The sequence below is a fragment of the Sycon ciliatum genome, chromosome 5 (genome assembly GCF_964019385.1).
Source record: "Sycon ciliatum chromosome 5, ocSycCili1.1, whole genome shotgun sequence".
Taxonomy (NCBI): Eukaryota; Metazoa; Porifera; class Calcarea; order Leucosolenida; family Sycettidae; genus Sycon; species Sycon ciliatum.
This window is the reverse complement of record NC_088647.1, coordinates 32,548,028-32,574,700: the sequence shown is the minus strand read 5'-3', so window position 1 is coordinate 32,574,700 and position 26,673 is coordinate 32,548,028. Positions and strand designations below refer to the sequence as shown.

The following is a 26,673-nucleotide window of genomic DNA, read 5'->3' as shown; positions in this document are numbered from 1 at the left end:
ACCCCTCTCAGCAAAAAAATCGAAGAAATTCGAAATTTCAATGGTGGAAGATATACTATGAAGAGAATTTCAAAAAGTATGTTTCGCGGAGCGATCGCTCAACCTACGTCATTCAAACTTTGCAGGATGGTTCAGACGTACATGCTAGGCATGGAACCACAGAAGATGACACACAGAGTCACACACACAGCAGATTCGTGTGCACAGATACTAAATTAGTGGACGTTGTCATCTTCTTCCCGCTGATCTCAAAATAAGTACTATAGATTATTATTATTTTTATTATTTATACAACACCTCCTGTATGAGGAAATTTGAGGCCACATGCCTCGTATCGCACTGCTCTTTTCTCTCCGCAACTCAACACTTGCAAGCCAGAACATCTCCTGACTCGCCATAAGAATTTTTTTTACCTGAACACAAGACCAAAAAATGAAAAGAATTGTATCTGTAAAGAGGTTTTTTATAACAATATACCCAAGCCTCTTATACGGGCAAAATATTCACAAGCGCAACCTCCACATGTAGAAAATGAGATAAGACTACCAATAGTGAGAATGAGATGAAGGCCCAAGCCAAGTTGGTAACCTAGGATGCACAGGCTAATACTGCACAAGCCTTGAATTCAGGACTCAGACACTGCACAAGTGTGTTCTATGTACAGCACGACGTAGAGAAACTTGTCGGAAACCAGGAAGAGCAGTAGTAGTAGTATGCGGGGTGCAGGCTGTACACTTGTGAAGGAAAGAAAATGGTTAATGCCTTGACGGCATGTTGTGGATGCATACTCTTGAGACCGGAAGGTTATTGTATGGGGACAACGAATGTAATGAGCGCAGCTATAACGAAAGCAACTAATACGCAATACAACCTGAACCACACTATGGAGTGCTAGTACATACAATCAATGTAGAATGGATATGAACTGATGGCTGGGATAGTGAAATGAGCTACCACCAAGACTGGTAGTTGCCTGGGATACACTTGAAATGGCAATACTTTGAAGTATGTACAATTATATTTACCCGCAAAACGTTACCCATCCTATGCGCTGGCTTCCAAGCATTTCAACCCTAAGTTAGTGGATGCAAGATCCCATGTCAAATGCATGGCTTAGGACCACCTGCCCCCGTGGTGTGCCACAATTGTTCTCAGTAACCACACGTGAACGCATGGTCACACGCACACATTCATGTGCACACACACACACACACACACGTACACACACGTACACACACACACACGTACAGACACACATACACGTACGAAAAAGAATACCAGTAAACGGTCAGAACTACAGAGTATGGCAGGGCGGAGGATGAGGATGGTAGACGCACAATGACAAATCCTTTATGAGGATTGTGACGGGTGGGTTGAAGTCGACAGCTCACTCAGCATGGACATGTCTGTCGGCATTCTGCGCAGCGGGTGCTGAGGCACATTCCAAGATTTCTGCGTCTTGAACTTCTCATGCAATACAACTCCGAGCACAACGACGGCCATTATGCCAAAGATCAGTCCTATCCCGATCGCTACTCCGGCTCCAATGTGCAAGCCCCGGGTCTTGTCTGACTGAGCCATCACAGCTACAGTGGAGAACACGACAACATCAAAGAATACAATGCTTTCGAATCATTCCTCAAAACATCTTCTAAATGATGATGAATTATTAGTACTAGTATTACCCAATGCTGTAGACAGCAAGCTGTTTCTGCCATAAAGGCCTTATTAGTGCAGCTACGAGCTTTAAATTGGCCGAGCTATCAGCCATGGTGCAACGGAGGCACCACGGACATTAAGATAGCGCGTCGCTCTAGCGCCAGAGATTATATTATTATCAGCCTTTTTTGCGTTGACATCACCAAGCAAGCTTGGCTTGTCTTCTCTTAGGCTTCATCATCTTCGCTGATAATGAATTTGGTAACAATAAAGTTGGGCCGCTTGTGTTGATTATTTTAGATTCAAAGATTGAGTGAGAGTAGTGTGAGTTGCCATCAAAACTGAAGCATCTCTGGATGGGAAGATCAGATAATATCCAATCTTATTTAGTGTCATAAAAAGTTTAAAAAAATGACCAAGGAACTACAAGTTACGCTATAATGTCCACTAACACCACCTTGGTCCTTTTTACTTTTTATAACTAATCCTTCGCTCTCCATCCGAGTTCATCATTTAGTGTCCTTTTTATTTTGTTTCGGTTCTTGTTTTTTTACACGTGCATGGATTTGAAAGCACGTCGTTTGGGGCGGTGAGAGGTACAGGTTACTTACACTGAACGTCTCTGTGCCTGTTTCATATATTTGTTGTATTCTGATGAGGGCCTAAAGGCCCTCTTCAGACTAGGTACAAAACAGCCTATAAGTCACATTTACATAGAAGTTTCCAAGACAACAACAAGAATCTGGCGGGAAGCCCCAAAAGCTGCCCAATCCTTTCAGGCAGGGTGCCAACCCTTGTACAAGGCAACTTTCCTGCATTTATCGTACTTTCGCCAGGCAGTTGTACGAACTTTGTACCCGGGTTCGACTGTCCGCTGCTTTCACACATCCCAGGCCCCTTGCGCAATTTCGTAGGGTCAAAGGTTGCCTGTATATTGCATGTAAAATGTGTAGTCTGAATGCAGGCATGGAAAAATGTCGCCTTTTAGGTTTTATGTGATTTTGTACTGGATTTTCTATGTACGTAGTCTGATGAGGGCCTTAGGTCCATTTTGAGCATGTTCAGTTACCTGTACCATGAGATGCCTGTAATCCAGCAGATCACTGACGGTGAAACGCGGACCACAGTCGAAAATCTTCATCTATCACACATTTATGGGTGTTTGAGTAAGTGTATTTACATTAAATTCATTATATGGAAAACTCAACGTTCAAATGCCTTTTTCTCAACTTTGCCAAAGCTACACACAATGTAAGCCCCATGTCCGGATTTGGAGGTTCAGTTGTTGCTGTACCTGGTAGCATGTGAAACAGCCAATAGAATTGAGGAGGGGGTGAGACTGACTAACAGCTATGCCAAAATTGCAGCTTTCTGTGCAATACCTCTTCTGCTCTCAAAGTAAAGGGAGTTTGCACCCTACATGCAAACCGCTCAGTATGCATGTGATGCTAGGATCAGTAAGCAACCTGACAGCATTGCTACGGAACTACGGCCATTCCGCTTCCCGGGACGCAGGAACACAGCAGCTAACCTGGAGTGGCGGGTGCGGCGCTTGTAGGCTCCGACATATTCATCATGGTGGAGACTGTTATGGCGGCGGCTGCTCCCTGTCCAGCGCGATTGACGGCCGACAAGCTGAACGAGTAGGTTGTCCCCTCGGCAAGATCTCCGACTTCTAGCTGGCCAACAAGGCCATCGACCTTCATCAATTGCCTGCCGCTGCCAGAGGGTGTTATCGTCATGTATGTCAAAATGTACTCAATCACAGTGCCTGAACAGTGGCAGTAAAAACAAAATAGAAAAAAAAAACGATGCTTTAATTAAATTAAATGTGAAGAGAATGCTTCGGGGGAAAACAGTATAACTTATCCGGTGTGAAGTGCAAACATATTTTTACACAGTAGTTGGAACACAACTTTGATGCATATCGTTCTCAGACTTTTGAGCTGCTCAAACTCTCCCTGGTTGTCCATAAACGTTAGAACTAGACACTCTCACCTCTAGGCAGTGCAGGAGGGTTCCAGCTCAGCCGGATGCTGGTGATGTTCTCGCTCTCGGTCCTAAAGTTCAGCGGTTCCGAAGGCGCTGCAAACAGTGAGAGCAGGACGGAAGACGTGAGAAAGATGATTTCCGTGAGTGGATGGGTTTCAAGGCAAATCTTCACACTAACTAGTCATGCAGACATTTGTCATCCCTGTCATCGTGCAAATGTGAATGAACGTTCTCACCAGATACATTGTATGGTTTGGCAGAGCTCAGCTTGCAAGACAAGGAAATCCACGACAGGTGAAGAACAATGGTGATACGCCAGAGGCCAGAAGTCCCAAAACACTTTTAACACATCATAGCTCAGTGGTGAAAGCATCGCTGGCCTCAAGCAAAGGTCCCTAGTTCGAGTTCTGGCGGTGACAGTCAATTTTTCTGTAGAATTTTCCCGTTTGCATCGTTCCCTGAAACCAATCAACATAGAATACTGCTTGAAACTTGCTTTCCAGAGAACAAAGAGGTGACAGCAGACAATGCCCCTATTGACTCAGCTCTCACAGGAACTATCACTTACGTGCTTCGTGAGTGTACACGTTTACTGCCGACGGAAATCCGCCACGCAGCTGGCTGTTGGCTGCAACGGCTATGTCATACTGTGTGTTGGGGCGCAGTCCAGAGAGCACTACACGCTGTGGACTAGCTTGATCTAGCAGAACAGCAGAAGAGGGTGTTGGAAGTTTAAAAGCATGTGCAGTACCCAGCACTATTGTTGTTAGTTGCATTCACACCTTTGCTGCCTTGAGTGCTATAGTGCTACGGTTGCAGTTGCACTCCTAACATTCACATTTGCTGTTGTGTTCTCTCAACCTGTCACAGATGCGTGGCACCGGCGTTGGAGGTGGTCCGGGGCTGAATTTTGGAAATTAGCGTGCAAAATCCTGCGTTCTGGGCACTTCTGGGCGAAAAAGTGGTCCTTCCAAAGCCGGTCCGGGCGGACCGGCTGCTACGCCCCTGTGTCATGGCTACACCAAAGGACTATACATACATAGGTTTGGCTTGTGTTTGCATGAACACATTTTCTACACTGGAGTTCTAGTAGCCTGAGATCATGCACAGCATGCGCTGTGAGAACAAGGATGTTGCGTGTCAAATCAGCCAGGTCTTCAGTGCTCCCAACCGCAATGGAACCTCAGCAAGCTGGAATCTACTCCTTGACAGTGCCGGGCTGTTCTGAAGCACATTTTAGTATGATACTACTTTGGAAGAATGTGTGGAAAATCCAGATATGTCTGTGGAAAGGTTTTGTTAAAGAGGGTGGGCTAAATTTGAAACTACCGAAGCACTCACAATAACTGAGTGGCTGGGAATGGATTAATGGGAGGTATTACCAACTGACCGTGAAAATTGAAAATTAAACATTGCGCGTGAAGGATTTGCAGCCAAGTTCTGTTCGTCAACTTTTCGTAGATCTGTCATCCTCAAGTCAGACTCAATTGATTATTGAGTTGATGGCTAATGGACAACACAGGGAACTCACCGTCTTCATCTACAGATGGTGTCACGGATCCCGATAATGAACACTCGCCCTGACATGGACATTGACGTGGCTGCTTGCATGCTGGTGCAGAATATAAAATAACATAGTCCAAGCGAGGGCGTCCGAGAGGCTGCAATGTTCAACAAAAGCACCCAAGGAATCCATTTTGAAGGCTGTAAAACTATCCCACCCTATACACATTCACAGGCTCGAGGGAACGGTAGAGGGAGAAGTATACACTGACTCTCACCACGAGGATTTGAACCGGGTACTTTCGGTAAATGCAAGCCATACAATAACCAGCGTTTGGAGGTAATGTTTACTTTGCACCACAGTGCAGCGTTTCTCAACACCAGTGTAAAGCTGGTTGTTACGTGCACCTGAAAACTTTAATTTACTTTACGATGGCCCAATTCCTTTGAGCAGCCTTGGATCAGATAACCCCGGAAGAACTTCACTTCGTGCAGCTGGAGTGATGTTTAGCTATTGCTGTACAAACAGTGAACATCAAGGACATTGATTATGCTTTTTAACACACACTATGTGAAAACCATGAGAACGGTGCAGGACCAGAACAGGCAGCCAGTACATTTATTTGAATACACCAAACGCACTGGCTTGCCATAAGGTCTCTGCACACATACTATAATATTATTACAATGTACCAATATTATATTGCTTGCAGAACCTTACCTGGAACACAACAATAGCTTGGGTAGAGGATGAAGCCGTAGCGTTCATGTTCACTCTAGGTGGCCGATCTATATTCAATCACCACAGCACAAACACCAGAAACACGGGCATTAAAATACCTGCATTTTCCTGGTATACCAGTTACATAAAAGTGCAAAACTGCATTTCTATTCATTACCTAATTTGGGCTGTCCTTTGCTTTGGCTCTTGCCTCATGGCTTCATGCTTTGTCAATAAACCTGTTCTCCACACAATGGCCAGCAGACTTATCGCAGAAATCCCCCGTAAAGATTGGAGTGACGCATAGAACAATCAGTGCCCTTAGATAACTCTGCTACAAAAACCACAGTTAAGGCCATGTTTAAAATTATCTTTGATTCTCAAGTACGCGCGCACCGATTTTTGGCGGCACACCGACGATTTTTTTATTTCTATGCATTCATATGCGCACATGAAAACGGTCAATGCGAAAGGCATGAATCAGGGAGTAGCAAAATACTGGTATTTTTCTACTCCCTGGCCTGAATAATAAAATAACCTGTGACGTACATATGTGTGACCCTATCTTTGGAAATAAAAAATTGTGGGAAATAAAATAAAAAATCGCTCGCTATTGCACCGATTTTCACAAGCTCGTGACCTGAGAATCAACTTTATTTTTTACCATGGCCTTAAGTCAATTTACAGTGATACAGAAAGAGAAAGGGACCTACTGTAAAAGCAGGAATTTTCAGTGGTGTAATATTTTTGGTATTTCCCAAAAATCAACAGTTCGGTGGCGCGAAAATTTCGAGAAGCCAGTTTTCCGTACTGCAGTCGGCATGCTTGTACATATTTTTTCGGTGCGTTTTATTTTCGGTAAAGATTACCTGTACTGAAGTTACCGAATATAAAACACCACCGAAAACTTCTGCTTTTACAGTATAAGTTAGTACTTTAATATACAGTAAAACCTGGTTTAAGTGACCACCCCACGGTGCAAGCAAAAGCGGTCGTTAAAGCCAGGTGGTCTTTAGAACCAGGTCCCACAGAGTCTATGTAGAACTGGCTGTGCATGGAAAAACGTTAAGAGCAGGTGGTCGCTAAACCCAGAGGTCGCTTACACCAAGTTGTACTGTAGGTTCTTTTCTCTTTCCATGAAGTGATATAAAAACGTTAATAAATGCACAGAGCCATAACATACCTGACCCTGGATGGTAAACAGTCTTTTAACACTCACTGGGGGAAACTCACCAAACTGAGATGGCAGCAGTGAAGAGCTGGTGGAACCAAAGAAATCCTGGGCACCGCATGTGTACCGAGCAGCTTCTTTGGGCGAAAAAGCCGGGAGACGGTAGTCCAGTGAACGTGTGTATCCTAAGCTGAGTCGCTCGCTGCCTCTCCACCAGGACATTATTACGGGACTCTCACCGAGAACCGTACAACTAAGCCGTAACGGCGACAAGCCTTCTATATACCACCAGGGTTCTGGCAGCCACGGGGGCTGCGCAAGCTGGGCACGTGTTTCCATACGCTCGGGACCTCGAAAATATTCTGTCAAGCCACAGTCAAACAACAACAAAACGAATCAAAAATTTCCAAAAATTGTCTCATTTTATTCCGGTGGCAATAGCGCACTCAAGGAAGTCAGAAATGGAAAATTTCTTCGGAAAACAAGTGCTGTCACGACGAGCACTCGATCTTGAACCACCGGCCTGTGCTGTTGATCAACAATGCTCCATCACTTACTAAGACCTAGCTAGGGTGTTATCTTGTACTTCTTTGAAGTAGAATGGTACTTTGTAAGTTTTATGACGTATATCTTTGCAATGGAAGCTCTAAGAACTCAGATGCATGGTGAGCCGAGGAAAAATTATAACATGGAAAAAAACGATCGCATAACTTATGCCCACATGTTTCCATGTTACACTGGAAACTCTGTGTTCAGTATTCAAAAAATTAATATACTTTTAAAAAAGTTGTATTCCTATCACATCAGCTGTGTTCAAAGTACATTTTCACAAATTTTCATAATAACACCAGCTCATTACGATTATACTACTTGGCAATCTGAAACGCAGAAGCGGAACAAGGTGTCACTTGTGCTGCACAAAAAATTGATCTGTGCTACGCACACGTGTATAATAATAATGAATAAATAGATGAATAAACTCTCTGCCGAGCAACTGATAACCATGAAGTTCATGATTGGGGACTCTCCCAGGCCAGAATAATCTAGACTACACCTGTTTGCGGCCATCAATGAACACGTACAGTACTTATTGGGGTAGGCTTCCAGGAGAGTAGCTCGCACATCTATGGTCTGGTGACTACGGGCCAGAGCACACCTACAGTGCAGCGACCATGTACCACCCGCAACCTAGTAATCTGAGCTGCCAGTTTGCCCACCATGACTACGTAGTAGCCATGTTGACCATTTCGTGGCGTGTTGTCAGGGACTACGCTGACTACACATGAGTTAGACGCCTGGGTTTCTGTGTCCTGTAGACATGGAAGGGCGCATTATTTTCTTCCAATACCTGCCCAGATCTCTGCTATGTCTCCAGGACAAAATATAATTATAGATACATTAAACATTTAAACTTCACTTCTCAACTCCAAAAAAAAAAACAATTAGAAAAGATACATTGTAGATATAGATATAGATTTTTGTAGTTTGAGCACTCTGGCGCTAGAGCAACGAGCTATCTTAATGTCTGTGGTGCCTCCTTTGCACCATGGCTGGTAGCTCGGCCAATTTAGCTCGTAGCTGTACTCATAAGGCTTTTATGGCCGAAACAGATTGCTGTCGACAGCAGTGGGCAATTATAGATACATGTATGTGCAAGTACATGCTCTGAACGTTTGTGTATGGAACACTGAACTGGAGCTGCCTCGACCGGACCTGGTTGTAAATACATGCAATATTGCTATTGCCGTAGTATTGTATATTCAAGGCTCGAACAGAGAGCCAAGGATTAAATTTAAAAAGAAAGAATCAAAGTCACCTTCTGACTACACGACATCTTGCTTACAACTGTTAATGTTAATGTTAATGTTAATGTTAATGTTGGACACAAACAACAGATAGCATGTAACATCTAGCATACTTACGTATAATTTTCACCTTAAACATCAGCCGGTGTTGGGTCACTCCGCACGTGAAAATGCCGTGCGAACCTTCCAGTGTGTAGCGTGTGCTCCAATCAAACCTGGACTCATAGATGCGATCGGCACCCTCCTCCCAACTCCTCTGGGTAGTTTTGAACTCGGACGGGTCCAGCGCTTGGCCATCTTGAAGCCAGAACGGATAGTTCTGGTTGAATACACCGTCAGTTGTGAACTGGGCTTTTCTTGCGCGGATGGTACATATTGCTTGGCTAATGTGATTGTCGTTTGCTGTATTATGCCACAGCACAAACACTCGGCCCGGCCGTGTTTTTCGGTGCAAGGGGAATTTGTCACTGCTCGTTATGAGGATAGAGTATCCACCTAGGAGGTATCAGATTGTTCCACCACAACCGCACAATCGTGCACCCACATGAGCATACACATGTACGCACCCACATATGCACTCACACGCATGCACACCTTCCCGCACATGCACACACAAACACGCACACACAAACACACACACGCACACATGATAGCTACAGTTAAGCAATTCTTTAAAAAAACTTAAAATAACACTCCATCCAAGTAGAATATTTTCAGCTGTGTAATATCAATCCCAGGGGCTGCCCCCCCCCCCCCCCTCCCCCCCCCCCCCTTGAAATACTGTTGAGCCAAGGCAAGCAAAGAAACTCTCTCTCCCTCTCCAACTCTTCTGGAACCAGCTCCCAAGGGTCGGCACACAAGGCACAGGTAGGGTCGATCATTCCCCCTTGCCCAATTTCAGTGTAATTGTAGCATGCATCTCTAACCTCACTGCCACAATGCTATTTTACACAACTGATCACAGTAATTTGACTACTTTGCAATAGAATCCTGAATTCCGCCATGGAATGCTTTAGCCGGATGAAATCTAGTTGGATCAGCCTGTGAATGAACGGGCATGTATGTGCTCAGACTAAAACGAGTAAGGAGCACTGTTGACTTTGTATGATGTTGTAACCTGGGATACATGTAAGCATTACTCCTATACGTGACACCTTTCTAAGACGACCGCTCAAGGGACTTTCAAAACGTGGTCTCTGTTACCAGGTGGTCTCTGCTACCAGGTGGTCTCCTTATCCAGGGTCAATTGACTGCAAACAGCACCCGTCGGTCCTGGTTCCTGTGGTCGTCTTCCAGGACTACTTGGTTCACCGTTCATTCCTTTCCAAAATAGCCTTCTGCACAACCTTTGACCCACTCAGCAATCCCTTAAATGAACCGGGAATCTGGGGTGTGAAGAGTTCCTGAGCCATGCTTGCCGTCCTTTGAATACAGGGTGAAATAATTTTCAGATTGCTCGTCCAGAGAGCCATCCACAAAGTCGCGTGCAACTTCGTAGATACCATTAAGCCTGAGATGTTCTTCGCTGGTGAGCACTCCATCCTGCATGCAGACACCCATCTCCATGACGAAAGCATCTTCGGCTTTGTCCCACTTCTGATAAGAGACGAGGAGCTTCTGCAACACATTTCGCTGAGTGTGCGCAAACTTCACAACACAGCCCAGTGCACATCCAACAGTCATTGAGATCAGGGAGAGAATGCCGACGATGCGTCTGTCAACGTCTGCAAGAACAGTTGTCTGACTTGCACTGAGAGCTACCTGAATGACGAGCAATGTGCTGACGATCAGGTTAACACGTGCAAGCTGCTTCTCAACAGTGTCGCTTTTGTTTTTCATAGCTGCTTTTCGGCGCTTGATTTTTCGCAGCATCAACCTAAGGTGCTCCAGATGAGGCTCATCGTAATCTTCATTGTCGTCCTCACGGCACACGCTACTTGCAGTGTCGATGCTAATAGAGGTGTAGTGTTCAGTATCCATATTGATCTCTTCTTCTTCTTCTTCTTTCTTCTTCTTCTTTCTTCTTCTTCTTCTTCTTCTTCTTCTTCTTCTTCTTCTTCTTCTTCTTCTTCTTCTTCTTCTTCTTCTTCCACCAGGTCCCTTACTAGGGAGAGGAAATATTTTCGATGCGCAGGTCCAGATAGATGGGATATCCTGCGGTGATGAGCTCGCCAGTGTTGAATTTCAACCAGAAGGTCATCTGACGCACGCTTTCGTTTCCAAGCAAGATGCGCTTGTCATCCTTGGAAAACACATAGTTATTTACACCGTTCAGGGTTTGTACGAGAAATGTTTTCAACACCCTGGAATCCACGTTGTCTTCATATTGGATGGAGGGGGCGATCAGGTCTGTGTACAGCAGAACCATTCGACGACCAACGGTGAGGTCCACAGCGTGCGAGAAGGTCTGCACACCTCTAATAGCATAGCGCATCTGAACTTCGCCAGCACCCAGCACGACTCCTGGAGAGTCATTTTTAAAGACACAAGTCTTGCCTGTTGGTACTGATGCTGTAATTCTGCTGCTCAGTCGTGAATAGGAAAAAGACACATCGCCATGACCATGCATAGCAAGCGATGCGTTGATGCTGAGGACAATGTCTTCTGCATCTGTATAGGTTCCTGTTGAGATGGACACACGATCCTCCACTCCACTGGCGTTGTCCGTGATGTACAGTTTGTTCGTGCGCTCACTCACGTTCTCATGATGCAGTTCAAACTGTGCGGATTCCAAGTGAATGGTTTTACCTCGAGTATCGAATTCTTTTATGTTTAGGGTAAAATTAGCGGTATATCTCCCACTGCTCACAGCAGAGACTGCGTTGGTGGAAGTGAGAATCACAGACATCCTTGGTTTATAGATGAAAAAATTTCACCTCTGAAGTAGGAAAAAACAAGCGTCCATAGATCATGGCATTCTGGACATCAACTTCCCATAAAAGCGACGCAGAGCTTAGTTCGCAGAGGGCGGCTCGCGAGGTTCAAGACGACGTGACACAACTGAAAGTGCTGCTTGGTAATAAGAGTACGGAAAACACTATAGTGCATGACGTGCAGTCTTTGAAGGCAGTCAAATTCAACAGGACCGAAGGCATAGAGCTGCAAAAGCAACTGATAAAAGTTCGCAAGAGTAAGGGACCTCGAGGTCAAAGAGGTACAGGATGGCTCGGAGGCGGAAGGGAGCCGTCCATAGCAGAAGGTGGCCTGGGAGACTTCTACATCAACACAGGCAACGGTCTGGTGTACAAAAAGGAGTCCGAAGGATGGGTGGTGATAACAACAGCAAGAGGACCCAGAGGATTGCAGGGTCAACGAGGAGCGCAGGGACTAGTGGGAGAGCGAGGAGAAAGAGGAAGACGGGGTCGTGTGGGTGAGCCAGGTGTACGTGCCATGGTTCACACTGTCAGCGGAACACTCCCGGAGGCTCAAGCAAACACAGAACTGGTGCTCACTGAATTCCCATTTGGAAAAAATGTGGATGCCGGTACCATTGTGCCGCTTGGGTTATACATTCTAGTTGGATGCTGTGTGTGTGTGTGTGTGTGTTTGTGTATCTGCTGGACTGTGATGTACTATATGGCGGAAGAAGATGGCTGAAGCACGAGACAGCGGACTGGATTCGGGAAATGATGATGCCGTCATCCCAGTGATCATCAGCAGCGATGAGGAGGACGAGGAGCTGCAGGAGGAGCTGCAGGAGCAGCAAGGGCCTGTAAACCAACACCAAGAACTAATCGGATATGACGAGGTGGTCGTCATCAGCAGGGAGCGCGTTGAAGGAAGGTGGGTCAACGTTGTTACAATCACCACTAAAACATTTAGGTACGCCAATGGCGAAGAGTTGACCAATGTGCACGTATTTACGAACGTGGACGGTATGCAGTTCTAGTAGGGAGACTGTTCTCGGAGCTGGGTACTATTGAAGGTACTGTGCGAGTACTTGCACGCCACTTCACTGACAATACGCTGCACAACGATCGCGTGATCCTGGACATTGACAGTACTACTAGTGATGATGATGATGATTCAATCACAAACGACACCGCAGGTGGTGGTGGGACTGGGAGTGACAGCGGTGCAACTGCTGCTGCTGCTGCTGCTGCTGCTGCTGCTGCTGCTGCTACCCCAGACACTGACAGCGCCGGTGTCAGTGCCAGCGAGGATCATGATGATGATGATGATGATGATTTTTTTTTTTTTTGATGATGATGATGAAGCCACTTCTTTGGGCAAACAAAACACAATTTCCCAAGATGAAGGAGTGGAACCCTACACAAATAATAGTTTAAATGAATCCAACGCAAAGATCGTTTTTCCATGAAATACAACAATTGAACACAATTACATGCTTAAAGGCATGAAAGCAACAAAACAGCAACAAAAGGGTAAGCGCCATACCAATCCCGCATGCACAGTCAGGACACAGCACGATACTTAACAAACTAGACCTGACTCGGCCACGGCAATCGAGACATCATGAAAACATCTCGCCGGATGGTGGTACCGTGACCGAGCCCCACGTATGCACAACACAGCAGCACGCAGCAAAGCAAAAGACAGCCGACAGCGGAGTAAACCAATGACCTGGGAATAGTGAGATCCCGATGACTCGGCCTGCATCTGGCACAGTCTCTTGAGGAACACATTGCACAGCCTCCCACAACCACCATGCACAGAGAACACGAGAGGTGTGATGATGATGATGATGATGATGATGATGATGATGATGATGATGATGATGATGATCTATTGATGACATCTTTTGTCTTTTCTTTGGGTTTTAAAAGGTTAACTTCATCCTCGTGTTCCTATTGCCTTGTATTGGAATTTGCCCATAAAAGTGGCTACGGTGTGATAATGCATTTCTATAAATTATTTCGTGTTTTAACATTATTTTCAGAAAATTGCTCTTACAATACCTTGCGTTTCATATTCATAATATTGTTGCCCGTAAAAGCGGCTTGGCCACATGATGATGATGATGATGATGATGATGATGATGAGAATGACGACGATGTGTGGATGGAGCGTTTAGCCAGTGAAATGCACAGACCAAGACGTGTACGCTTCCCCCGCAGGCGTGTGATAGTGCACGAGCTGGATGACATATGGAGTGCGGATCTGGTGGACATGCAGGCGTTTGCAAAAAATAACAATGGTGCTCGACATTTGCTGACCGTCATCGATCTTTTCAGTCGCTATGCATGGGTTGTACCGCTCCAGAACAAGACGGGTGCACTTGTCAGAGATGCGTTTCGCAGCATCGTGACCAGCAGCAAGCGCTCACCTCGCAAGCTGTGGGTCGACGAGGGTAAAGAGTTCTACAACGCAACAGTCAAGCAGTGGCTTGCTGACAACGACATTAGCATGTACAGCACTCATAACGACGGCAAGGCGGTGGTTGCAGAGCGATTCAACAGAACGCTCAAGTCGCGCATGTGGAAACACTTTACAGCAAAATCAACAAATGTCTACATCAAAGTGCTACCCAAACTTGTACATGACTACAACACCAGCAAGCAAGCACCGCAGTATCGGTATGACACCTGCCGAGGCGTCCGAGGAGCGTAATGCACCGTTTGTACAGGATCACCCCAGCAAAAGTCAAGATGCACGCACGGCGCGGCGACGCTATGCTGTGAACGATGAAGTGAGAATTGCTGTGAGCAAAGCTCATTTCGAAAAGGGCTACACACCCAATTGGACTGAAGAGGTGTTCGTCGTGTATAGAGTTCTACCCACCCAACCACCCACCTACAACATTCGAGATCTCATGAACGAGCCTATTCAGGGCAGTTTCTACGAACATCAACTGCAGAAAACCAAGCAAACCAAGTTCCGCGTGGAGAAAGTCCTCCGCAAACGCCACGGACAGTCTCTGGTCAAGTGGAAAGGCTACCCGGACAAGTTCAACTCCTGGGGGGAGTAGGCATTTCCCAAATCGGCCCAATTTTTTCGCCTAATAAATCGGCTTTCGATCAGCTAAGAAAATGTCCAAATTCGGCCATATTATGAGCCCCGAAGTCAGAATTCGGCCCAAAACGGTACGTGAAGTCACCTCTCCCAGTGTAGATGTACGTTTACACGCACGCTGCAGAGGCACTAGAACATCCATTTTCGGCAAATTCAGCGCGAAATTGGTAAATTCAATGCAATTCTCGGCGATTCCTTGACAGCCATTGAGTTCGACGTCTTCTCCTGCTGACCGTTTTCGGAAATGCCCTAAAGTCGCAGTTACCATTCATCAGAATGCGTACAGAAATTGCATTCGCATGCTGTTGAGGCCCTAAAACATAGATTTTCGGCCAATTTTTCGGCCAGCCGATTTGGGAAATGCCTATCCAGGACAGGTGGTCGCCTTATCCAAGTGGTCGCCTTATCCAAGTGGTCGCCTTATCCAAGTGGTCGCCTTATCCAAGTGGTCGCCTTATCCAAGTGGTCGCCTTATCCAAGTGGTCGCCTTATCCAAGTGGTCGCCTTATCCAGGTTTTACTATACATATGCTTGAAGTATGAAACTACTACAGGTCTTCGGTGGGTATAGGAGAGCACACACAGACTGTGATGAAGCTGTTTCCATTGGTATTGGCTTACATCACACGGTCACAGTGTGATGTGTGGCATTGTGCAGCACTATGATTTTGCCATCCACACCAGCGCTGGCAAGTATTACCTCCACCGGGGCGGCGGTGACTGCAGCTGGATGATCCCGGATCTGATACCGCTATCATTTTTCTGCACCTTGTCCTCGCCCGCTTTCTGAGGTGTGGTTAGCCCATGTTTGAGATCGTTTCCAAGTCCACCCAGAGTTTAGAGATGTCAGGGAGTGTCACCGTTGGGCGATTCAATAGCCAATTGAGTCATTTCACAAGATTGAGTCTAGCTATGTTTTGCCTAGCTAGAACCCTGCACATTCTATCAATCTATCTATCTATCTATCTGTCTGGATGGTCTGTCTGGATGTCTGTCTGGCTATCTCTCTTTCAGGCTACCGTTCGGGTCAAATTTCACCTTATAAGTACACAAGGATAGAACAGCCAACTAAAGAACTTATTGAATTAGTTTACCACTCATGTTGTGGAAATGATGTACTGACAGGGCCAGCAACAAGCTTTACACTCACCGACTTGCACTGGAGCATCCTGGCCAGCAGAGCCTCCAATCAGCGCAGCGATAGCCAGGATCATACATGTTGCCTGCAGCAAAAATAATCCAAAGGAAAGATGACCGATTAGGTGAACATGGTGAAGGAGAGTCTCGACAATATGAAGTGAAAGTTAATCACCAAACACAAGGAAGGATCTTCATTACCGGTTACTGTTGCCGTCAAACGATGTCTACTCTCCTTGCCATCGCAACTTGGTCGTACTTCATACCGTACCAACAACCAGCTCATTCTCTGCACGAAACACATTCACTTGAGCGCTACAAGTCATTTTCACAAGAAGGCGATATCTGGGCGGTCTTTGGTCTAGGCTGCTGGGTGTGGGAAAAAGTTGCCATGGTTTTGTCTGCTTCAAGTAGGAGTTCAGGTGCATCGTGGAGTCACTTGTACAGTCATATACATGTAATGCAAACTGACTGTTGTTCTCTTTTCTTTTTGACCGAAAGACCCTGTGCTACGGGTTCAGTGTGAACTGAGGCTCTGGTGTTATCCCTGTAGAAACATTGGAATAGATAGCGATGAGCATGCATATACTCCATGCAGTAGTGGGCCGAAGGCGAAGGACGACAACTGACTTGGATGCTTGCGCGATGGCCTACACTCAAGGCTACCGCCTACAGGTAGAAGTAGACTCTACCCGGTATACTGTCTTTCTTGTCACCGTCCATGTTTATCTATCACTTCCGGAATTCCACTCGGCCAGCTAGTCAACCAGCTAGCGACGTCGCGCCACGGCTGACATCCTAGGCCAGGTCCACCGGGACTACTACATGCTCAGTACAATCATACAGCCTACATGTCTACAGGTCTACTGTACTAGATCTACGCATGTCCTTCCTAGATCCTTGAAGTTGAAGCTAGCCGAGCTAACATGCTGAATCCGCACGGACGGAATCAGACGGATGGCGAAACTCTCGCGACCCGCTGCGCCGCGATACCAGCACACAGCCACCAATAACACACCTAGAATAATAATAATTACTGTCTGTTGAGTATTATTCAGACCAGGTAGGTACAACTCTAACACCATCGCTAAGACCAGCCAGCGAGGAACAGATCGAAGTTCACGCACAAGAAGTGAACTCCTGCTGTAACTCTCCCCACTGCTATCAGACGCCGATAGATAACAGCAGCAACGGAAACACTTTGTACTGGTTGACGAGAGCATCAAGCTATAGCCGAGGCAGCACGATATCCTAATGCAAGTAGGAGAAAAACAATGCACCTACCTTAGTCAATAATCTCTGTCCCAGCCTTTCCTCCATCTTTCTTGGCCTTGCGACGAACACGATGCCAAACGAAAGGTTAGCAACAAAAAGAGAACTAAATTGAACGAAAAAGGCAACAGGCCGCACTGCACCTTTGCTCGTCAATCCAACAGGTAATTTCCTAGGCTCACTTGATCGAAGCCTAGGCTAAGGTCTGTGAGGGGTAGATAGGCAACGACCGTGCCTGCTGCGGACTCTACCAGTCCATGGTCCCTTCTCCGAAACTACCCCCCCCCCCCCCCCCCACACACACACAGACACACACACCACACACAGAGAGACGCATACGCACTACACAACAGGAGGGAAGCAAATGACGCAGACCTCTCTGCGAGGTCATGCTCCAACACGAGCCGCAACTGTCAGTGTCCCGAAAGGTTTCACGGAACTACACGCTTTTTGACCCTTCCGTCAGACCTCTTGTCTCTCGCTCTCTCTATTCGCTTTTACGATAACCAAGCGATCGAGGAGAGCTAGCTACCGACCTTACGTTACGCCATGCATAGTAGAGCGGTGTGCTCCGCGTGGATGGATCTTGACTCTTGACCGAAGACAGTGCTCTCCGCTTGATTGAGTCCGAATCACAGAATGATTAGCCTGATTATGACAACGTCATTGTGTTGTTCTTGTAGAGATTGCGTTAGCTATAGTACAAGGGGAGTGCGCTCGGTTCGCAACGAAGCCGAGACCCTAGGCTATTTTCAGCAAAGCTGCCCAGTGCAGCGAAGCCCAGTTCACGTTCACTTTGTGCGGGAGTGGATGCGTGGAGGTGGAAGAAGCCCTAGAATGGCGCTCCACCTGCGGCTTGGGTGAAATGGAACAAGCTCCAAGCACTAGAGGATCTAGGAGACGAACCTGTCACATTTCGTATACTTTACAATGCGTTTTGATATTGGACCTGTTCACCACAATCTCGGGGTGAGCGCCAATGGCGAGCACGGAGCCTCGTCCTTGAAAAACGTCTATCATACTCGGGTGGTTGCTTTGGGTCAGTTGGTCTCACATAGTTGCATGCAGAATTAGAAGTCGACGGTTCAAACTCGCGTAAAAGGGCACGTTACCCGGCGGGCTTGCAGTCATGACATGAATATATATGCACATATTCGGGAATATAGTGGACTTTCGTATTAAAAAAAAATAAAAAAAATATCGACGTCATGCAGCATGTCCGGTCATCTATCATTCTAGGGAGTGGGGTAGATCTACCCCGTAACGTAAGGAAGGAGAGTAAAATATTTAGGGAGCCAGATCACATCCCCACCCCCATGTCCTGGTTCAATGGTTGCCTGAATGGCACTGGATTGGAGATCCTAGGGCTAGGGCGGGGAATGCAAACGAGACCAGTGAGAAAGCCTCCTTTTCTCCAGGGCTTTGAATAATACACTCGTTCATCAATGAGAGAAAGAGAGAGCGAGAATGCACGAAAGAAAGAGAAAGATAGTGTGTTGTACATTGAAGTCTAACAGGTGAGGGCTGTGACCTCTACAACAGGTGTTTCAGGTCAGGAATCATGGGCATGATTTAACAAGCATGCAATGCGTCTAGAATATTGCGCGGATGGAGAAGAATGCGCGGAAACTTTGCAATGATATAAAAGCAGATATAGAAGTAATTTTAAAACAAGCAAAGAAGGTAAGGTGGCTGCTTCAAACTTCAGAGCGCGCGCTTCCTGCCGACTGCCTTGAATTGATACTTTCATAGTCACTGTCGATGTGGCGAAATCTTAACATCTTACAACACCTTAGTTCGTAGAAACGCTATGAAAAGATTTTATAAAAATGAATCGTATGTATTGAACGGGTTCTTCCGACATCCACGTGACCACCCAACCTCATAGCAGTGACCAAGGTGCCGAAGAACAAACAGGCCTATGTACATGGCAACTCAACTGTACAGACAATGACACGACAAAAATTGGTGATTAAAAGGAACGGCTATGACTCCGAACCCCCAGTTATTCGGCACCAGACAGGACTGCAGTGCATGAGGGTTTGATGGCCCAGCCTACACGTATGAGCAAGTATAGAGACAGAGAGCCGCATAAAGATATCGTGTTAAAGATGTACTCAAAATGTTAAGCAAATCCACCAACACATCGTCCAATATGCGGCTCCTTGTTTGTTGCGAATCGAGATGATTGGGTAATTTTTCATCAGATAACCAGGTTATTTGAACTTATTTCCGCATGATGTGATCATGCGAAAAACATTACAACAGAGCCAAATTCCACGAGAAATGCTCTTCAAATATAAAGCAAAAGCTGGTACTATAGGGATTCAGCTGTGCCTGTGTATAATGTGTGCATGCCTCATTTCTTATTTCTTTGGCTTCGGTGTTGGACAACACGGCCTATTAGGTCCAGCAGTGCGCGTATACGCGTGCCCGGCGACACCAAGTCCCGCACGTTGACATCCTTCACCATTACACCGTCGCCATCGAGCATTGCGAGGGCCGTCTCCATGTTGGACAAGAGCTGCGCCTCGCCGAGCGGCGCCCACCGGCTAACGGAGTACTTCGTGTTTCCGTTGACCGTGTTAAGCACTATGCTGGGGAAGAACGTGGACATGTTAACGGCATAGCCGCCTTCCAGGGCCAGCGCAAACACCAGCATCGTCCCATCGTACAGGTCCGACAGCGACTTCAGTGACAGGCTGAGCTTGGCAAGCTGCTTGTTCACAAAACGGAGCGCCTCGGCAGCCTCTATGGACGGGATGAGAACGCCGGACGAGGTCATCATTTCGTAATCATCATCAACTGGCTTGACCGCTTCTGCTTTAGGTGTTGAATCCCGGTCACGCAGTGCGTCTGAGGTGTGAGCGCTGACACATTGCTTGCCGAACGCTTCGAACCAGGTGTCCAACAGCAGTGGCTGATACTGGAGAGTGGGTTTCTGCGGAGTAGCCGGCGCGCCGCGGCCGTCTTTCACTTCCTGGAGAATGAACACACTGATGTCGGCCTCAGTTAAGTGCACCGGTGTTTCGTACAGCACCAGCAAGGCAAGCAGCAGCTGTAGCGTGGCTTGGATGTCGCCGTCCAGTATGCGCTGCACTGTCCACATGCGTTTCAGCCTGTCCGCAGCCAGTTTCCTATAGCGAGCCGAGAGGTGGGCGTTAACTGCACCCAGGACCGCAGTAACCCTGGGCGAGTGTGCACTGCGGCCTCCGCGGACTGCCGATGCAGCAGAAACTGGCCCTGCGCTGATGCTGTGCGCACCACTGGGACGCGCATTACCAACACCCACTGGCCTGCAATGGCCATGTGCTTGTAATGTTCTCTGCACGTTCTGCCAGCCGTACTCCAGCAGATAACCATTACGAAACTCAATGCCGAACTCACAGCCGCCAGGACTCAGCTTCCCTGTATCGCTGTTGAGTAGGGCGGGCAGTTTCTGATAGACGCGTGCCACTAGATCCAGTAGATGTTGCGGACTGCGGCAGTTATCTCTTGCATAGCTGAGAAGAAGGTCGCGATCCCACTTCGTCACTGAAACGTCTGCTGACTGGCGTTCCCAAGCAGTGGAGGCGGCTTGTAGTGCTGCACATTCATCCGTGTCCTTCCCCTGACGGAGTAGACTTACTGATGATACTGGAGGAGCGGGCAGGCCAAAACGTCGCCTTGGTGCAGGGCTTTTACTAACATTTCCTGGCCTGGTTTGTGGACTGTTACCGCCAGGCACAGATGGCGGCGACCAGTAGTTTCTTTGCGCGGCCGGGATTTCTTCGTAAATCTCCTCATCTTCGTGCCCTGGCTCCGAAGGCAGCCGCCGACCCAGTGTCGACTTACTCATCGCGCCTGGCAGTACCGTGTCTTCCACTGCACCCGCTGATATGATAGTACTGTGTGTGCACTGCTGCTGTACTAAAACTACTACGGCAGCACGCCCGATTCCAAGGGATCGTCGACCTTTTCTCAGCGAAAACCAGTTTGGATAGACAGCGGACCGACAGAAAGTCCGGCTGGTACACCTGGCTCGCATGCGACTACGAATATAATGATCTGGCTTTGAAAATAATGTCTTCCAGTGCAAGCTAGGATCTTTGTGTTCGTCTGCTCTTGACTTCGAGTTTGAGTCCAACGAACAGTCTAGCATCCGTTCGTTGCGTAACGTGTATGAAGCCACGCTCACCCGCTGCTGGCTGTAGCCGTGGGGAACAATGGAAGTTACTTCAACAGTTCAAGCGCAAGGAGCGTGGCCGATACTTCCAGCGGATGCCTGCTTCGTCCACATGCACGGCTAGGATCGGTGGACACTTGCGAACCGTGCATTCCCTTTCGAGCTTTTCAACTGCGGCATGTTTTCTACGTTTTGCAGCATAGCGTATCACCAAGATAGGCGTAGATGCTTGGAAAATTGGCGCTTTGGTCAGACAGTTTTACTTGAAGCGAAGTAGGCGTGCCTTTTCTTTGTAGATGGCCTCGCCAGGTGCTCGCCGTGTTGATTTCTGGAACTGTGTCCCGGTGTTCATGCAGAAAAGGCACTTCTTTGGCCTCACTGCAAGGAGTGTGTGTGTGTGTGTGTGTGTCTAGCAATGTTATAATTTCAATTGCCCTAATACGGTAATAGCTAAACCGGACACGGACCGGTCCAAACCAATCAATAATATTATTATGGGAATGAGATCGACGACGTGCCGTCACGTGTGTATGTACAACCCATAACCATTATGGTCGTAGGGGCGTCATGTGTGTCATACGGCAGCAGCAGCAGCATAACAAATATTTTAATAATAATATCTTCACTAGTTTGAGGGAAAGAGACAAACGGAAATAATAATATGAACTGGTTTGAGGGAAAGAGGAAATAATAATAATAATTAATAAAATAAAACCTAACTGCACTAATATTGATAAACAAGCTGCCTATGCCTATCTATCACGATCAGCAGCAACGAGAGAGAGAGAATTGTAAGATGCATTGGTCCAGTCTTTGATATTGGTGAACAAATTGTGACGGGGGCGACCACGGGGTCGTGATCATGGTGATCCAGGCACCATTCCATCCAAGAAATAGTAGGAGTAGCTATCCTGATGCCTTGCTACATGTTAACGCCGAGACCATAGGTCGGTGTTGTGGGCTAGCCTCACCAGCACAGGCTTGCTTTGCAGCCCCTACTCTCCCTGCTATTTTGTTATTGTATACTCTGTTGTCTTCTCCCCTTCTGACGAGTAGGTTGTGTACTTAGTAAAAAAAATGTCCAAACCACTTCAACTTGCGTGTAACAGTTGAATCAAGGCGTGTGAACGGGCCAATAGCATTCTTGACTTCCTGCAGCCATATGCGGGCAAAAAACCAGGTTAGGTGAACCGAAATTTTAGGTACAAAGAAGCAGAACCCTATTGGATAGTGTGTATCAATTTGTGTGAGGGAAATTAAATTTTCGGTATGAGAAAAGTTCACTGAAAGTACCGATCATTTGTTAGATTACAAAACTGTGGCGGGAGGTTGTGGCAGAGGTCTCCCCTGAGACTCAACATGGACAGGATTATGTACTGTCGTGGAGTGTTATGAACGTTTGCACATTGCTCTGACTAAATAGGCTCTACATGGTTTGAAGTAGCCGCAAAAAGGTCAAGGTTACACATCTTCATTTTAAGAGTGACGATCTTCAAGCTTCAATCTCTCACATCAGGTACCTCCGAACTAGTCATTTCCCATTTTCTGAACACTCCAACTCAAGATTCTATTCGTAACCCGTGGTGTCTCGCCAATTAAATGTCTTACCAAAGTCTAACCAATGTCAACACCATCATCTTTAAACAGATCAATTGTGCCAAACTCACCGTGTCTCCACCGCCTCATTGGGACCAGCCCCTCACATCCACCATACCTCATTTCAATTCTTTTCAGTATCACCATGATTATACGAAATCTTGGCGGCGACTTCGGCGATATCTTTATGAGTAAGTTGGTTGCGCCCCACTCTGGAGCATGCGAGAAGTCCACCGAACCTTCCACTGGGCAGCCCTGGAAGAAAGCATCACTCGCTGCTCAATGCACAGTGTTTCGGGGAATTCACCCTTGATTAGTTGAGCTTGAGTAGGTTGAGGAAGGTGACAAACAAGGCCGGTCGAGGCAGCTCGAAGCATTCGATTTAGGCCTGTGGATGATCCATGAATATTAATACAAAATAAAAAGCAGAGAAGCAGAGTGCTTTGAGGAAGATTTTATGTAGTTGAGTGTGAACACGTGGCACAATTCACCTGGATATTCCCTCATCAAAACGTTCATCTGACCGTCCCAAGTGATGTCTATGCCGAACTTCTCCGGCACTACTAAGTCTTGTACATTGCATTAGCTAAAGTGTTGTTTCATCTTTCCCGCAATGTGAGAAACTGTGATACGGGCATAGGGTTAGAAGCATTGTGAGAAACTATGATACGGGCATAGGGTTAGAAGCATTGTGAGAAGTCAGACGCGAGATCAGATACCTTTCGATGTATGTAAAAGTGGTGCAGTACTTGGCCAGTATTATTATTGAGTAAGGGAAAATCCCATCACTACAAGTCCCTGATTGGATGGAATCGGTTTGCATAGTGTATGTAGCTAAGGACTGTGTTGCACGTTGTGGATTGGACCCCAATTGGATAGATGTAATTAGTACAGAGCATTCAGACATAGAACGAGAGGAAGACGGACGGATGCTAGGATGTTGACCAAGACCACGATCCGCACACGGAACGGAGATCACCACAGCGATAACCACAGTCATAGAAAACCTGTGGTATGCTTAGAGGTGAGAGCGGGTTCCCCGAGCCGTCATGCTACATTAAAGTCTGCGAATTGTGGCTACAGGTGTTTCGCCACTCTGTACCCCCTGTAGTCCCCTATGGAGACCCACCAGTACATTATGTTAGGTCCTTAGGTCTTGTACGATATGGTTCCTCTCAGTATTTCTCACTTCCTCTTCTGTTCAGGCTGCTCGTTTTGGAGCCATCAGTTGCCTGATGATCGTGACTACGCGAAACTCGGAGTTGCGACACAGCTCCCCCCCCCCCCCACACACACACACACTCTCTCTCTCTCTCTCTCTTGTGGGTGTATGTGTTAGGTCCTTTATATCTAATGTACATCTAATTCAGTTCCAATGATTACGTACCTCTACTGTAGTCCCCGCTCCCAGACCTGTTGTATGCGTACCGTTCATGACTAGACTGTGGCTAAAAGGCCATATACAATGTACACTGAAGCCTATAAACTTGCACATGAAATTCGACATCCATCCTGAATTAAATAGTACCCGGCATCACTGCCGCCACATGGCCCTATCATGTCACGACTCACGAGCCCCATTCTGCACGCTCGAACGTGTCTCAAACGTCTCTCTCTCTCTTTCTCTCTCTCTCTCTCTCTCTCTCTCTCTCTCTCTCTCTCTCTCTCTCTCTCTCTCTCTCTCTCTCTCTCTCTCTGCGCTATTTTCATGGTGTCGGATTTCACTGGCCAGAAGTTCGCGTACCGGTAGTTTCGTGACAATAACAGTAATTCGAGACAGCCTCGATTATGACTATCGCCAGTGCAGTGTGGGCAGGGGTGGTTGCAGGCTTGCCATCGAGTTGTCCCGGCGTAGTACCATCGGCGTGGCGCAATGAGGCGGACAATATCGTGCCAGCAACTGGCACTATGGCCCAGTATGGGGGGGGGGGGAGGGAAGAGAAGAGGTGCCAGTGATTACTATCGTTAGTGTTACCTAGCATCCGCAGCTTGTACTGTGCGCACTTCGAAGTACGGTGTCCATGGAAACAATCTACATGTACGTTTACGTGCATGTAAGCCTGTTTTTCTGATGCTACTAAATTTGTGTTCTCTGCATACACTATACATGTGCATGAAGCTGCTGCTGCTCTACACTAGTCCAGAGCCGAGGTTGCATTGCTGGTGGCGAGGACACCGACAGTCAATTTCGATTGTAGACGTTTTCCATTTTCAATTCCCTCTGACATCGGAACATACAACTCTTCTTAGTAATTCAGTATCAGCAGTCTTTCGAAGAAAAACGTTAACACGTAAATGCCCAGTGAAACCTCTGTTGTTGTTGTTGTTGTTGTTGTTGTTGTTGTTGTTGTTGTTGTTGTTGTTGTTGTTGTTGTTGTTGTTGTTGTTGTTGCTGCTGCTTTTGTTGTTGTTGTTGTTGTTGTTGTTGTTGTTGTTGTTGTTGTTGTTGTTGTTGTTGTTGTTGTTGTTGTTGTTGTTGTTGTTGTTGCTGTTGTTGTTACTTGTATTTTAACATCACATCACAAACAGGCAACTGTGCTTTCTGTCATGTGTGCCACTACATGTGCATGCATGTGAAGAAAATGTTCTGCAAGAAGTGGAATGAACTGATTGTTGACGAGCAGAGGATTGCGTAACGTGTGCCCAAAGGCAGTATAATCAGTACAGGTGCAGCGTACTGTCTTGCTAAGAAAAAGGGTGTATCCGAGGCAAAATGCCTGGTGTAGAATAATTCAGGCCCCTCAAAAAGAGCACGTGATATCCCGTAGTATGTTAAATCCCTGAGTACCTGCATGCTAACACATGCATATCCAGGGATACTTTATGCTCAATTTCACTCCAACGTGTATTGCTACTTGTAGTACAAATACCAAGAGTCTTAAACCTAGAGTACAGCATGAAAAACGTTATAGAGGACGCTACAAGCCTCTTTTGCGGTCCTACAAACATATACCAACAGGTCGACAATTCGTACATTCTAAAAGGGTTGAAAACGCCGATCTACATGCGGTTTACAACATAGAAATTCGAACTGCACCAACAGTCCAACACGGTACTAGTAAGTTGCAACACGTTGGCATATTCGAGCAGGACCAACACACTGCATGATGGAACACCACTGCAAGTTACATGTAATGTCCTCTAGAAGGTACATGTATATGACATTGGATAGGCTGTGTATCGTGTAAGCTCCCAGGTGACTACATGTATCTAGAAGGGGAAAACAGAGAGGTCCCAGGCTGTCCAAGAGAGTGCTCAATACCGAGAGGCGGAGCTAGTTCAAACAATAAGAGGATGGAAAAAGTGTTTTAACTCTGAGTTTCAAGCATCAAACACTTCTTCCGTCCTCTTATTGTTTGTATCTAGAAGGGGGTCAGACCACATTAGGTTTAGGCCTGTTTTGGAGCTCCACTTTAAATAATGCCAAACAACAACAACTACAACAACTACACATATCATGTACGAGTGTGCGCGCACATTACCGAGCTGTCCACCTTCCGTCACTGCGCCAGCAGTAGGTAGGATGTGTTGTTGTCCATAATAGGCATAGCTGGTCATAATACACATGATACATGTGCATGACTGATTGTGCTATGGAGTGCCGGTTGTTATTACGTCATCGTTGTACTGATACAGTAGACTAAGATCAGGGAACCCTTCAAAATGTGCATACTGACAGT

The 26,673-nt window shown here is 46.7% G+C and overlaps 1 protein-coding gene across 2 annotated transcripts; it reads right to left on the bottom strand.

Moving 5' to 3' along the window:
• Positions 1 to 371: 371 nt before the first annotated feature.
• Positions 372 to 17,508, bottom strand: LOC135818368 (receptor-type tyrosine-protein phosphatase F-like). Of its 2 annotated transcripts, XM_065331724.1 has the most exons (11): positions 17,376 to 17,508; positions 17,245 to 17,290; positions 15,974 to 16,046; positions 8,969 to 9,346; positions 7,109 to 7,408; positions 5,876 to 5,943; positions 5,183 to 5,312; positions 4,220 to 4,351; positions 3,658 to 3,744; positions 3,191 to 3,430; positions 372 to 1,586 (listed from the first exon to the last, which is right to left on the bottom strand). In XM_065331724.1, exons 2-11 carry the CDS (start codon positions 17,278 to 17,280, stop codon positions 1,351 to 1,353), a joined length of 1,680 nt encoding a protein of 559 aa, XP_065187796.1. In that variant the 5' UTR covers positions 17,281 to 17,290; positions 17,376 to 17,508; the 3' UTR covers positions 372 to 1,350. The 2 variants fall into 2 exon arrangements, with proteins under 2 accessions (XP_065187796.1, XP_065187795.1); XM_065331723.1 differs by having other exon boundaries at positions 17,245 to 17,508.
• Positions 17,509 to 26,673: the final 9,165 nt, after the last annotated feature.

Bases quoted from the DNA above. Each gene is read 5' to 3' on its own strand.
- LOC135818368 (XM_065331723.1), bottom strand. From the start codon at position 17,280: ATGGAGGAAAGGCTGGGACAGAGATTATTGACTAAG. The intron at 4,352-5,182 runs GTGAGTTCCCTG...CTGTTCTGCTAG, and splicing joins ACCATCTGTAGATGAAGACG to ATCAAGCTAGTCCACAGCGT. The intron at 3,431-3,657 runs GTGAGAGTGTCT...GCCACTGTTCAG, and splicing joins CCCTCCTGCACTGCCTAGAG to GCACTGTGATTGAGTACATT.